A 14,417-nucleotide genomic window follows, 5' to 3' on the forward strand; every position below is an offset into this window, starting at 1 on the left:
GGGGGTCACGACATGACACGACTCGGGAGAGGCTGGCTGGTAGCACCTGAACTGGACGCCAAGACAGAGCTGCTTCCCCACTGCTCAAGTCCCTCCCGGCCACTCGGCACAGAACAGACTCCATGTCTCCAGACAGACAACATGCATATTCGGCTGCAAGTGCCACAGACTTACACTGCCTGGTCGAAAATGGCTCAGAGGAGCTTTTATGGTTGCTGTCTAAATTCATCATTCAGGGAGCGGGCGGGATAAGCGCAGGTGGCACAAAGCACAAGGACCGGCATAAGGATCCTGGTTCGAGCCCCCCCGGCTCCCCACCTGCAGGGGAGTCGCTTCACAGGCGGTGAAGCAGGTCTGCAGGTGTCTGTCTTTCTCTCCCCCTCTCTGTCTTCCCCTCCTCTCTCCATTTCTCTCTGTCCTATCCAACAACAATGGGAAAAAATGGCCTCCAGGAGCAGTGGATTCATAGTGCAAGCACTGAGCCCCAGCCATAACCTTGGAGGCAAGAAATAAATCAAGCAATTAATTGATTAATTAGTTAATTAATTAATTAGTTCATCTTTCACAAAAGTCAGCTTGCTCTCCTCCTAACTCATGTTCTCCACAACCATGGATTCTGCAACCTTAAGTTTGAGGCCTGTCTCCTCATGAAGACAGGAATTTGATCGTATTTCTTCACTACTGAAGCCCAGTGCCGACAAAGGAGTCCACTGCACTCTATGCTCTCAATAAATATTTGCTGGTAAATGAATAACTTTTCTAAGGCTTAATAAATAGAATGCTAGATGGAAAAACATCTCACCCTTTTCTGCAGATGTTTTTTTTTATTATTATTCTTTGAAGGCACTGTATTAGAGTCTGAACTACTATAAAAATAAAGGGAGTTGGGTGGTGGCGCAGCAGGTTAAGTGCACGTGGTGCCAAGCGCAAGGACCCACTTAAGGATCCCGGTTCGAGCCCCCCGGCTCCCCACCTGTAGGGGAGTCACTTCACAAGCGGTGAAGCAGGTCTGCAGGTGTCTGTCTTTCTCTCCCCCTCTCTGTCTTCCCCTCCTCTCTCCATTTCTCTCTGTCCTATCCAACAATGATGACATCAATAACAACAGCAATTAACTGCAACAACAATAAAATATAACAAGGGCAACAAAAGGGAAAATAAATAAATACATATATATAATAAAAATGAAATGAGAGAAATAATACAGAAGTCTCAGCAACATGATTTCACAGCAACTCACTCTCCACTCCCTGAAAGCACTTTTCACACACAGTCACTGAAGCAACCTCTGTAAGAATTCAGGATCTCGTTGTCAGAAAAGTTTCCCAATAGACAACAATTTTATTCATAGAACTTCAATCCTGCTATTGAGAAAAAATGCTGGTAACAATAGCACAAACCAACCGCAGGCCTTCGGCCCTGGATTTTTATTTTTATTTATTTATTTTTCTTTCTTATTTTCTTTCTCCACCAGGATCATCACAGGGGCTCAGTACCTGCACACTTCTATGGTTCCCCACAGCCATTTTTTTTTTTTAAGAGATGGAAAGAGAGTGAGCGAGAGAGAGACAGAGGAAAGGGAAAACGCCTGCGGGATCGTTCCAACACTCGTGATGCTTCTCTCCTGCAGGGTGGGGACCGGGGGGGGGGGGGGGGGGGGCTCGAACCCGGGTTCTCCTGTATGCTGGGTGACCTGTGCACCACCACCTGGCCTCTCTTTGGAGTCTTACCCTAGGCTCTGGAGAGAGTCAGAAAAGTCTTTTGTAACATTTATCTGATGCCCTGTGCAGAGAGTAGCGAAAGCAGGATTCAGCAGGGCTCAGAAGACAGTAACCGTCCTGTCCCCCTAAGCAGCTCGGGTCCTACAAAGCCAGCCCAACACCAAGGAGCTCACGGGCTTCCTGGAAGCAGCGAGCGCCCGTCCAGACAGTCGGCTAACCCTTCCCATGACTTGCCCTCTCCTTTTCAGCTGAGAGGAACCAACAGCTTCCTCCAGAACTGAGGGAGTTTTCTCAGACTTGGCGATCTTCCTGCGGGATTCTTCCTGCACTCCAATCAAACAAAAAGACTGCGAGCTGCAAACAGTGCTTGTGATGCCAAAGGCACTGTGGCCGCCACACTCTGTGCGAACCTAAGGACACAGATCACTTTGCTCCTGGGCGGTCTCCACCAAAAACCACAGACGGCAAGTTCCTTGAGCTCAGGACCTCACCCCATCACTGGGTAGCGCTCACCATCATGAGAGCAAACACCCAGAGCGGAAAGGCACCTGATGGACGGATGGGCGGCAGCACACATGTCACCAAGTACAAGGACCCAGGTTCGAGCCCTGGGCTCCCCACCTGCAGTGGGGATGCTTCAGGAGCAGTGAAGCAGGGCTACGGGTGTCTATCCTTCTCCCTACTGCCTCCTCCCCTTCTCAATTTCTCTCTATCCTATCAAACAAAATAGAAAGAAAAGTTAAAAAAAATAATAAAGGAGTCAGGCGGTGGCGCAGTGGGTTAAGCGCAGGTGGCGCAAAGCGCAGGGACCGGCGTAAGGATCCCGGTTCGAGCCCCCGGCTCCCCACCTGCAGGGGAGTCGCTTCACGGGCGGTGAAGCAGGTCTGCAGGTGTCTGTCTTTCTTTCCCCCTCTGTCTTCCCCTCCTCTCTCTATTTCTCTCTGTCCTATCCAACAACAAAGCAACGTCAACAATGGCAATAATAACCGCAACGAGGCTGCAACAACTAGGGCAACAAAAAGGGGGGAAAATGGCCTCCAGGAGCGGTGGATTCATGGTGCAGGCACCGAGCCCAGCAATAACCCTGGAGGAAAAATAATAATAATAATAATAAAACCGGCTGCCAGGAACAGTGAATTCATAATGCCGGCACCAAGCCCCACTGACAACCCTGGTGACAGGAAAGGAGAGGGAGGAAGGAAGGAAAGAGAGAAGGGAGGGAGGGAGGGAGGATGGAAGGACAGAAGGAGGGAAGGAAGGAACCAGAAAGATAACAATATTTTGGCTTAGATTATGAAAATGGAAAAAAATATTGTCATTACACTGCAGGAAGTTTTGAATACATTCTGCAAGCATCTTACCAATAGTTTTATTTCACTGAATTGTCAGAGATGAGATAAAACAAGAAAATAGAATGAAAATGATTGTAAACCTCTTCTGGTCAGTAGTGAGTAGCTCTCAAGAGAAAAGCCATGAGAGCCACACAGAAGAACAGGACACAGCTCTGCTCTGTCTCCTTGGGCTGGCAGGTGGCACAGCTGTCACAGTGCACACGTTACCATGCACAAGGGCCTGGGTTCAAGTCCCCCAGACACCACGTAGGAGCTCACAGCGTGTGTTGGGGGGGGGGGGGCTGGTACAACGTGGAGCACTGGTGTAGTGTTTCTCCTTCTCTCTGTGTCTCTCTATCTCTGACCCTATGAAAATAAGAAGAAAAAGGCATGTCCACCAAGAGCCGTGCTGTCATGCGGGCACTGAGCCCCAGAGATAACGCGATGGCCTTGGTGGCAAAATTATCATCGTCGTCGTCATCGTCATCATAGGTTTTAATAGATTGTACCAAGACACCATGAACCACAGCAGAATGTTTGATTAACCACAGTAAAAATGTGTAAGACACATGAGTGTTTTCCATAACTGAGAAGGGAGAAAAGTCTGTGGGTTATGCTAGGGGCTGAGTAAGCCTTTACGACAGACCACAGGAGACTGGCAGGATTCTAACAGTGGAGATGGGATACGCAGTTTAAGAGGTAGAAAAGAAAAGAAAAGAAAAAAAAAACAATAATAACATGCATTGGCTGTGACACAACGGAAGGTTCCAGGAAAGAGTGTGATGGCGCCTGGACTTGGGGAGGCAAGATGAGACTAGCCCATGAAGGGACCCGAATTCGGGAGACCCGGGAGCTTGGAGTTAAACAAAGACCATCGACTGGGCAGCCCAGCAGGATTCTGGGAACAGAAGTAACAGCCTGTTTTTAGAAACAGCCCCCTGATGATGGCAGACTAGTGGTACCATCAAGCAACAAAAAGGCAGTCACTAAAATAGCAGGTCACTAAACTGTCATGTTACTATTCTGGGTAGAGTTTGCTGGGAGAGTTGCATTACTTCCTTTCTCTCTCCCTTACCCTTTGTCATCTGTGAGATCTGACGTGAATGCAGGTACTGAGCTGTCTCCACCTATAAGTCCTTCCTCAGAGACATAAGAAATGCCTTCCATCAGAGAATGTTAACAGCACTCTGAAAAGACACTCCCCAAACCATCAGAGAGGCAACTGAAGCCCACGTGCTTCCTGCCTCAGTGCCCTCACGTCTCTGAAGACGCGACGCAAGGAGGCAGTGTTTTTTGCAGAGTATTTTTTACAGGAACTGTTTACACTTGCAAGTGACCTTGACAAGAGAACTCAAACAACTAGCTGACCTTAAAGAAGGTGCAGCACTAGCGGACAGTGCTCAGCTGGTGAAGAATGCCCATGGAGATATTATTTACTCCTTCTCCTCAAACAACATTGCACTACACCAGGGATCTTTCTTGACCCCACAAGACTACGAAAATTCTGCTTTGGCTCTTTTGTTAAAAAGTAATTCTTGTTTTATGTGCAAAAACAATTAGCAGCAGCTGCTACTTACACAGAGATTTTCGTAGAAGATATTTTACGTACTAAACCAGAATATTTCAGAACGGAAAGCGCCTAAGACCAGGTGTATCCCACCTCATTTTAATGCTTCCTTTAGAGTGAAGTATAATAATTAACATCTATCTCCATTCCTCTATCTGGAATAAAAAGAAATGGAAAAAAAAAACAAGCATTTTCTTGAAACTCATAGGAGACAGCTGGGTCCATCTGTCAAGTAGACATCCCTGGAGTGACAAAGACACTTGCTGTCTTCACAGATGCGGAGCAGTCATACTTACATGTGAGGGCTCAGCTCATAAAAATTTCTGTTCCTGTAGTCTTCCACTTTCTCCGGCGAGTAGATGGGCAGTGACCGATAGGGGTTAACAGATATAACCACACTTCCAATATATGTCTGCAAAAGAAAGAAAGAAATACACACACTTAGCACACAGGGTGAATTTTCATATCTTAATCGTTAGTGTTTTGTGGTTGGCTTCAGACTTTTCAAAACCAGCTTTATGGTATCACCACCATGCAAGAGGGTCTGTGCTCAGTCCCCAGCACCACAGGGGGAGCGCCAGGGAACAGGGGAGAAAAGTCATAAATGGTGGAACCTCTCTCTCTCTTTGTTTCTATCTGAAAGAAGGTGAAAAACTCAACCCTAGAGCAACGAAATGGTGTGTGTCCTAGGCCCTGATGTGACACACACCATACACACGCACACGCGCGCACACACGCACGCACTGGGCCGGGTGGTGCCTCACCCAACAGAGTGTGGATGTTACACTGTATAAGTATCCAAGTTCAAATCCCAACACCCCTACCTGCAGGGGGAAACCTTCATGAATGGTGAAACGGGCTGTAGTTATCACTCTATCTCCCCCTTCCCTCTCAACTTCTGTCCATCCCTGTCCCGTAAGTAAATAAAATGCTATTTGAAAAGATGAATCTCTAGATGAACGTACGACACGGGATAAGAGCTGTCACCGTCTACCGTCATCTGTCGGGGTCTCACTGCAGCCACTGCTAACGGGGAGCAGACATGGGGACTCTGATTTCCGCCTTTCTTACTCAGCCCACCGTCCCGTGGGCTCCCGAGCTCTATGGAAGACCTCTGACCACAAGAGTTTGATGTCAGGGCCACAACGATCTCTGAGACATTCAAACAAGCTAATTTCATCTCATGTTCTGGAACATCAGAACCCAATGTATTTCCTGACACTGGACTGAACACGGACTCAAATGTTCTTTCTGGGGAGTCCAGGCCACGTTTAGCAGTTCTAAGCCTCTCATACGGCTGAGTAGAACACAATTTGCTGTCTTTTCCATTTCTAAAATCTTAAATTCCCAGCAGCCCAATGAAATTTATTTTATACAAAGGCCAGAACAATGCCACAAACAAGAGTTGATTTAACTAGGTCATCTTTAGAGCTACATTTCTCCTGTCAGTTCCAATGTCCTAAAGACAGAAGCAGGAAGAAAATATATATATTTTTAAAAAAATTAGGGGGGAGTCGGGCTGTAGCGCAGCGGGTTAAGCGCAGGTGGCGCAAAGCACAAGGACCGGCATAAGGATCCCGGTTCGAACCCCGGCTCCCCATCTGCAGGGGAATCGCTTCACAGGCGGTGAAGCAGGTCTGCAGGTGTCTATCTTTCTCTCCCCCTCTCTGTCTTCCCCTCCTCTCTCCATTTCTCTCTGTCCTGTCCAACAACAACAACAACAATAACTACAACAATAAAACAACAAGAGCAACAAAAGGGAATAAATAAATAAAATAAATATTTAAAAAAAATTTTTTTTTAAATTAGGGTCGGGGGCTGGTGCATCCAGTCAAGTACACATAGTACTAAGCACAAGGCCCCACACCTGAATCCAGGTTCAAGCGTCCGGCTCCCCACCTGCAGGGGAGTCGCTTCACAGGCGGTGAAGCAGATCTGCGGGTGTCTGTCTTTCTCTCCCCGTCTCTGTTTTCCCCTCCTCTCTTCACTTCTCTCTGTCTTATCTAATAAAATGGAAAATAGCCTCCAGGAGCAGTGGATTTGTAGTGCCAGCACTGAGCCCCAATGATAACCCTAGAGGCAAAAAAAAGAATGATAAATATGGGGGGGGCAAAAAGAGTGACCTCTTACTGCCCCACTTTTCCTGTGCTTTCTAGCAAAATGTCATTTTTTTTTCTTTTCCAGCAAGAACTTTTTCCCCAGCACCATCCCTTCCAGATTCAAGGAGACTGCCAGATATTTCTATAATATTAAGGAGAACAGAAAATGGAATTGTAAAATGTTGTGCTTTTTTTGAACATGAATCACAATGGTTTTAATTATATAATACTTCTTCCCACACAGAAAACAGAAATACATCACTTTTTAAAAATCTGTTTATTGACTTATGATGGACAGAGAGGGGAGAGTATCACTCTGGCACAGGGGATCGGCCATCAGACTTGCCGCCTCACGCTCGTAAACCCAGCACCTCCACCCCCAGGCTGATTCCCAGACCTGCCCGGCACACATGCCGTCTTATTCTGAGCCAACCAGATATCTCTTCTCAAAGTTCTCGGGTCCTACTCAATTTTCTGTGCATTTATTTCTGACATTCTGTCATAATTATGTTTTTTTATAGTTTTTTTTTTCTCCTTGTCTTACATGATGAGTGATCTTTTAGCTCTAAACAGCTCCCTGAATGGTCTGCTCCTTTTTTTTTTTATTTTTATTTATTTATCATTGGCTAGAGACAGAGAAATTGAGAAAGGAGATAGAGAGAGAGACCTGCAGCCCTGCAGGTGGAGACCAGGGACTTGAACCTGGGTCCTCATGCACTGTGATGTGTGTACCTAACCACAAGTGACACCAGCTGGCCCCTGTCAGGATTGTGGTATAGTTACATTAGTCTGGCAAAAGATGGCTCCAAATTTCTCAAGTTTTGTTTTGCTGGTTTTTGTTTTTTAAAGTTTTTTTTTATATTTATTTATTTATTTATTCCTTTTGTTGCCTTTGTTTTATTGTTGCAGTTATTCTTTTTTATATTTATTCCCTTTTGTTGCCTTTGTTGTTTAATTATTGTAGTTATTATTGTTATTGATGTCGTTGATGTTGGATAAGACAGAGAGAAATGGAGAGAGGAGGGGAAGACAGAGAGGGGGAGAGAAAGACAGACACCTGCAGACCTGCTTCACCGCCTGTGAAGCGACTCCCCTGCAGGTGGGGAGCCGGGGTTCGAACCGGGATCCTTATGCCGGTCCTTGTGCTTTGCGCCACCTGCGCTTAACCCGCTGAGCTACTGCCCGACTTCCTGTTTTTTTGTTTTTTAAAACTCTGGTATATGCAGTGCAGGGGCTCAAAAGGCACTCAGGCATGCAAACCCAGGGCTTTGCCACTGACTCATCTCCCAGTCGCACTTGTGTCATTTTCCTTATTTATCTACTCAGTTATTTTGCCTCCAGCGTTACCGCTAGGGCTAGGCGCCAGCACTACTAATCCGCTGCTCCTGGAGGTCATTTTTCCCATTTTATTAGACAGGACAGAGAGAAATTGAGAGAGATGGGGGGACAGAGTGGGAGAGAGATACTTGCAGACCTGCTTTACCACTTGTGAAGCTTCCCCGCTGCAGGTGGGGGCCCCGGGGCTCAAACCTGGATCCTGGTGCGGGTCTTTGCGCTTAGTACTTACTATGTGCACTTAACCAGGTGTGCCGCCACCCAAACCCCCATTTACCTCACTTTTACACCAGACTTTTTCAAGGTTTCCTCACACCCCCTCAAGGGCAAGGAGATGGGCGCTGTTTGAGAATGAGTCCTTGAGAGAAACTGAGTAACGAATCTGAAAAACTCAAACACACAAAAAGAGCACTGACAGGAAAAGAGGGTGCTTAGTTATTCTTTTACTAATGACTTTTTAAAAAAATCAGATCTCTTTAGGTGGAAAAGTACAAAACTCCCAGGCTTTAGGTATTTCTTGAATTTGGAAATTTGAGGGAAAAAGGACATATATGCTGCTAGCAGAGAAACCGATCATTACGTCGCTCTTGAAAACTGGATTTCACGGCAGCAAGGTTCTTGATAAGAGTCTGCCCTGGTAGCATTCCTGCACAGAGCACAGACTCTGTGGCCTCGTGGCTGAGGCCCGCGAAGTCTCGCTTGCCCCGGTGACATCTATACATACTGGAGTCCACGTGCTTGTTTTCCCCAGTGTTTCCCTATCACCTAGAACAAATCCAGCCCTGGAATTATGCTCAATAAGAATCTGTTAACTGGCTCTGCATATCCTAGCATCTCTGAATGGAAGTGGGACTTCCAGGCCAGTAAGAGAGAAACTACAGAGGAGAGGACAAAGAGAAACTGCAGTGGGAAACTAGAATCTGTTTATGAACTGGCAGAGTCGTGCTGAAAAGGACAAAGTAGGGCAGAGGGCCACCCAGCTGCAGATGCCACCACGACACCATCCTGACCTCCCTGGGCAGACGCCCTCCCCCGTGTGTCCTGGAGCCTCCCCTCCCCAGAGCCCTGCCCCACTAGGGACAGACAGACACAGGCTGGGGGTGTGGATCCACCTGCCAACACCCATGTCCAGCGGAGAAGCAGTGACAGAAGCCAGAACTCCCACCTTCTGCTCCCCAGAAAGAATTTTGGTCCAGGCCAGGGGAGATAGCATAATGGTTATACTAACAGACTTTGATGTCTGATGTTCCAGTGTCCCAGGTTCAATCCCCTGTACCATCATAAGCCAGAGCTAAGCAGTGCAATGTTTTGTTTTGTTTTTAAAAAAAAAGGTCCTTAGCCCCAGAGGGGGAGAAATAATAGAGGAAGATGAGTAGAGGACTCTGAACTCCAACTCCATCGGGACGCAGAGAGAGAAGAGGAGAAAAGGAAGGAGCATTCAGAAAACCAATAGGTGGAGGTGTGACTTAGTAAGGAAGAGGAGCTAGGGCCACAGAACAAGTACAGACAGACAGACAGGAACAGAAATAGCAATCTATGACCCTGGGAGAAACACACAGCTCCCCATGGCGGGGATGGGGACAGAGAACTCTGGTGGTGGGAACAGTATGGAAGTATAGTCTTATTATCTCATAATTTTATAAATCAAGATTAAATCATTAATAAAAAAAGAATCTGTTGCTCAGCTCTGGTTCGTGGTGGTGCAAGAGACAGAATCTGGGACACTAGATCCTCAGGCGTAAGAGTTTCTGCATAACCTTCCCTGCTCCCTCTCATTCTCCACATCAGTCAGTCAGTCTCTCGCTCCCTCTCCACCCCACTCTCTCACCAGAATTCCACTGCTCCAGACCCAGTTTGTTAAACAGAGAGCAAGACAGCCAGTGATGGAGAGGCGGCAGGAGGAGCAATAACACAGCACATAAGCTTCCTCCAACGCAGCAGGACAAAGGCTTGAACCTGAGTCATGATCACGAGCTGGCAAACAAACGATGCAAATGACTCTTTATTTATTCATGAGAAAGACAGGAGGAGAGAGAGAGAGAACCAGACATCACTCTGGTACATGTGCTGCCGGGGACTGAACTCAGGACCTCATGCTTGACAGTCCCATGCTTTATCCACTGCGCCACCTCCCGGACCACTGTTTGTAGACATGTCAGACCAGTATCCTGCATATAGTGCACGATAAGCCTGTATGCCCTGTGATGTCCATGAAAAACCCCCTTCAACCCTTTGCATTCCTGAAAACGGGAACCTTTGAAATGCACTCTCGTGATCTGTCCATCAAAAGGTAGGTCATTTCAACACACTTTCAACCTTGACTCGTTCATATGACTTCAATGAGCGAAGAGACTTGAGAAGATGAGACAGACCCAGAAGGCTGTTTGCAAAGCACGTCTCACGGATGGCAGATGTCCACCTTTTTATGGCCGTGGCCGGAAGCCCTGATGTCAGTGAGGCTGGCCGAGCCCACCGGAGACTTCACAAGGAAAGTCAAGATGCCCTGAGCTACACAGCCTGGAGCCCTGCGCTCTCTGTGTGAGGGAGGCCATCCTGACACCTCCCAGCCCCAGGCAGGTCGCCGGATGTCTGAAGTCACACAAGTGACCCCAGTTGAAATCTGAACACAGTCTAAATTATTCTCCAAGACAACTGTGTACAAATTACCATTTTAAGCCATTAACGTTGGGTATGTGTTTGTTTTATTTTTTTAAGTTTATCATCTATCATTTATGTTTTCTTACATTCCTTTTTTTTTTTTCCCTGTCTCATTTGTTTAATTTTATTTTACCACTTCTGCCACCAAAGGTCTGTGAGCCCACCCCCACCCCCACAGACAATCACTGTAGTTCTCCCAGTCTGGGAAACGGGCTGACATTTTGTCTCTGTTTTTCACATTTATCTATTCAACTGTCCACATTCCCCATGAGTGGAGCCACCCTGAGTGTGTGTCCTTCACCTCCTTACTGGCTTCACTGAGCCTCATCTTCTCCGATTCCACACGCACCCCATGTTCACAGCGGTTTTATTCACAGTAGCCCAGACCTGGAAACAACCAAAATGCCCTTTGATGGGTGGCGGGCTGAGCAAGTTAGGGACATAGACTCAACAGGGTTTATTCAGCAATAAAAAGGGATGATAGCGTGTCCTTCAAGATAAAACGGATGGAACTGGAGACGTCTGTTTTCTATCAGCGACTTGCATGCCAACATAGTTCAACAAGGCAGAAACGGAGCCAAGCAGAACATGCCTTGCCAGTCAAAGGAGGCAAACAGGAGAAGAAACTGCATCAGGTGAAGGTTTCAGGTGTGTGTCTGCTCACCAAGACCTGCCAGTGGGCTTGTCTTGTATGAGGACACCTGTCCTTGCCATCTGTGAGTTCTGCCTGTCATGTGGCTGAGACACCTCAACTGGGGAGGCAGTCCAGGTGCCAAGAGAATAGGACTTGCTGGGGGTCGGGCGGTAGCGCAGCGGGTTGAGCGCACGTGGCGCAAAGCACAAGGACCAGCGTAAGGATCCTGGTTCAAGCCTCCGGCTCCCCACCTGCAGGGGAGTCACTTCACAGGCGGTGAAGCAGGTCTGCAGGTGTCTGTCTTTCTCTCCCCCTCTCTCTCTTCCCCTCCTCCCTCCATTTCTCTGTCCTATCCAACAACGAACAGCATCAACAATAATAATAATGACCACAGCGAGTCAATATTAAGTCACTAATAAATCAACAGAATGAAAAACTGACCAAATAAATTGCAAATAAATCCCCCAAAAGAATAAATAAATAGGGGAGTCAGGCTGTAGCGCAGCGGGTTAAGCGCAGGTGGCGCAAAGCACAAGGACTGGCATAAGGATCCCAGTTCGAACCCTGGCTCCCCACCTGCAGGGGAGTTGCTTCACAGGCGGTGAAGCAGGTCTGCAGGTGTCTATCTTTCTCTCCTCCTCTCTGTCTTCCCCTCCCTCTCTCCATTTCTCTCTGTCCTATCCAACAACGACGACAACAACAATAATAACTACAACAATAAAACAACAAGGGCAACAAAAGGGAATAAATAAATAAAATAAAATATTTAAAAAAAAAAAAGAATAAATAAATAAATCATTTACAGGATTTAACTAACTCATAGGTAAGTAACCATTAAAACAGTAAGTTGAAAATAAGGCATCACTTTTTTATTATTTATTCATTTGTTAATATTTATTTGTTCCCTTTTGTTGCCCTGGTGGCTTTAAGGCATCACTTTTTAAAGTACATACACAAGAGGACTGGGGATTAGATGCCCTTTTATTAGGGATATGCCAGGGAGAGAGAGAAAGGGAAGGAGCATTGCAAACCTTTAAAAATGAAAAAAAAAAGTAAGGAAAAAAGAGCCACCTCTTGTCCCTGAAAGTTCTACTCATTCAACTAGAAGAAACAGGTCCTCCTGCCCCCTATTCTGACCATCCCAGGACCAAAAGAGCTCAGGAAAGGCCTTAGCAGTTGAGTTCCCCACAGAAGGAGACTTCTGTGACTCTGTTCACACTTCATCCTGTTGCCCAAGCCCCAAAAGATTCACAGGCAGGAAAGCTTGTTCTAAATGCACAGGATGGATGGACTTTGGGGGGGTTGGGGGAGAGGGACCTATTTATTCACCGCACTTATTTATTCAGTGTCACCAACCTCCTGACCACCCCAGATACTTTCTAGCTCATCATCTCTGAACACCCTGAAGTCCAGGATTCATCTGCACAATTTATCACCATTAATATGACAACAGGAAGTCCCTCTGCTCCATGGTCAGAGGAAGCAATTCCCCAGCACCTGGGAAGGAAAAGGAAGGGAAGGGAAGGGAAGGAGAGAGAAAGGACCAAGGAGGAAAGAGAAAGGAAGAAAGAGAAGAAAGATTCTGCCCTTTATACACGGCCCACTCGACTAATGAGCTTACCGTTTACTGCTCAGGGGGCAGTCGTTAGATGAAGAATGCACAAACATTCCTAAGTCAAGACAGTCTCCGTCTCCTGTTTCAGATATGGCTAGCATTCCCGAACTACTGCCCTGTGAGGAGCCCAATAATATGGACTAGGGAGCACTTCTTAATCTTTTGATTTTAAATTGTTGATGACTTGGAAAGTCAATGAAAGCTATAAAGCTTCTCTCCAGAAAAATACATATCTAAAAGGTACATGAGTCTGCATAAGCCAGGGAGGCTGGTATACAGGAGGAAGTAACAGTACAGGCATAAGGAAGAGCAGAGGGAGCCAGGCGGTGGGGTGGCTCGCATGGTTACGTGCACATAGTACCAAGTGAAAGGGCCCATGGGAGCAAGGTTCCAGGCTCCAGTCCCCAGCTCCTCACCTGCGGAGGGGTTGCTTCACAAGTGGTGAAGCAGGTCTGCGGGTGTCTCTTTGTCTCTCTCTCCCTCTCTCTCTCCCCCTCCTCTCTCAATTTCTCTGCTCTAACCAATACAAAATAGCAGCCAGAAGCAGTTCTTAATGCCGGCACTGAGCCCCCCCCCCCATAAACCTGGGAGGGGCGGGGAGAGGAGAGATGGAGGGGAAAAGAGAAAAACAATCAATCAAAGTAACTCTGAAAGAGTCAAAGATGAAGGGCCTCGAACAGGGTAAGAGCTCGCCTCCACTGCTCAGGAGTGCTCTCTCACAATCCTTGGTTAGAATCAAGAGACAACCAGAGGAGAAATGAAGCAAATTCTGGCTTTCATGACAAAGATATCATCAGCCAAAGACTTTAAGTTAAATATCAAAGACACTTTTAACATGGTGCTACTCTCAGTAGACAGAGCTGTCTTCCCATTCCACCACAATACCAAACCAATAAAACACTAGTATACACACAAGTCTGAACAAAGAGAAAAGTCAGAAGAGATTCCATTCTTTCATCCACAGAGTCCTGAATGCTGAAAGCTCACGTTCAGCTCTCCATATGAGACCGAAAATAAACCACAAAACGCAGGCGCTAAAACCCTACATCCTAACTATCTGATCCTCCCAGAACTAAACCCTTCCCAAACCTATCTTCAAAGTCCCTTCTTTTCTTTTTTTTTCTCTTTCTTTTTATTAGTAATTTAATGTTGATTTACAAAATTGCAAGGTAATAGATACAACTCCACACTGCCCCACCCCACTCCCTCCACTGGAAGTTACAACAGTTCTCTTAAGGTTGCAGATAGGGGCTATTATTTCTACAACTCTCTGTCTATATCTGTGTATCTCTGCCTCCCCTGCCTTTTATTCCCACGGTCCCCTCTTCTCTTCCTCTCCAAGTCTCAGACATAGCTATGACTGCATCCAAACAGCCTCCCATTTTCACCATCTCTCTCTAGCCCCTACAGCGTTTGGAGTTCAGAGTTCTCTAGTCATTTCCCCCCTTTTGCTTCTCCCC

The 14,417-nt window shown here is 46.7% G+C and overlaps 1 protein-coding gene across 5 annotated transcripts in view; it reads right to left on the reverse strand.

The window, feature by feature from the left end:
- Nucleotides 1-14,417, reverse strand: part of MYO1B (myosin IB) — a 178,784-nt gene that overhangs the window by 117,011 nt on the left and 47,356 nt on the right. For all 5 annotated transcript variants that reach the window (XM_060177568.1, XM_060177566.1, XM_060177567.1 and 2 more), the window contains exon 3: nt 4,913-5,028. In XM_060177568.1, the coding sequence (XP_060033551.1) occupies nt 4,913-5,028 (116 nt within the window). The remainder of the gene's footprint in view (nt 1-4,912; nt 5,029-14,417) is intronic.

Source organism: Erinaceus europaeus, chromosome 18 (genome assembly GCF_950295315.1).
Source record: "Erinaceus europaeus chromosome 18, mEriEur2.1, whole genome shotgun sequence".
NCBI lineage: Eukaryota > Metazoa > Chordata > Mammalia > Eulipotyphla > Erinaceidae > Erinaceus > Erinaceus europaeus.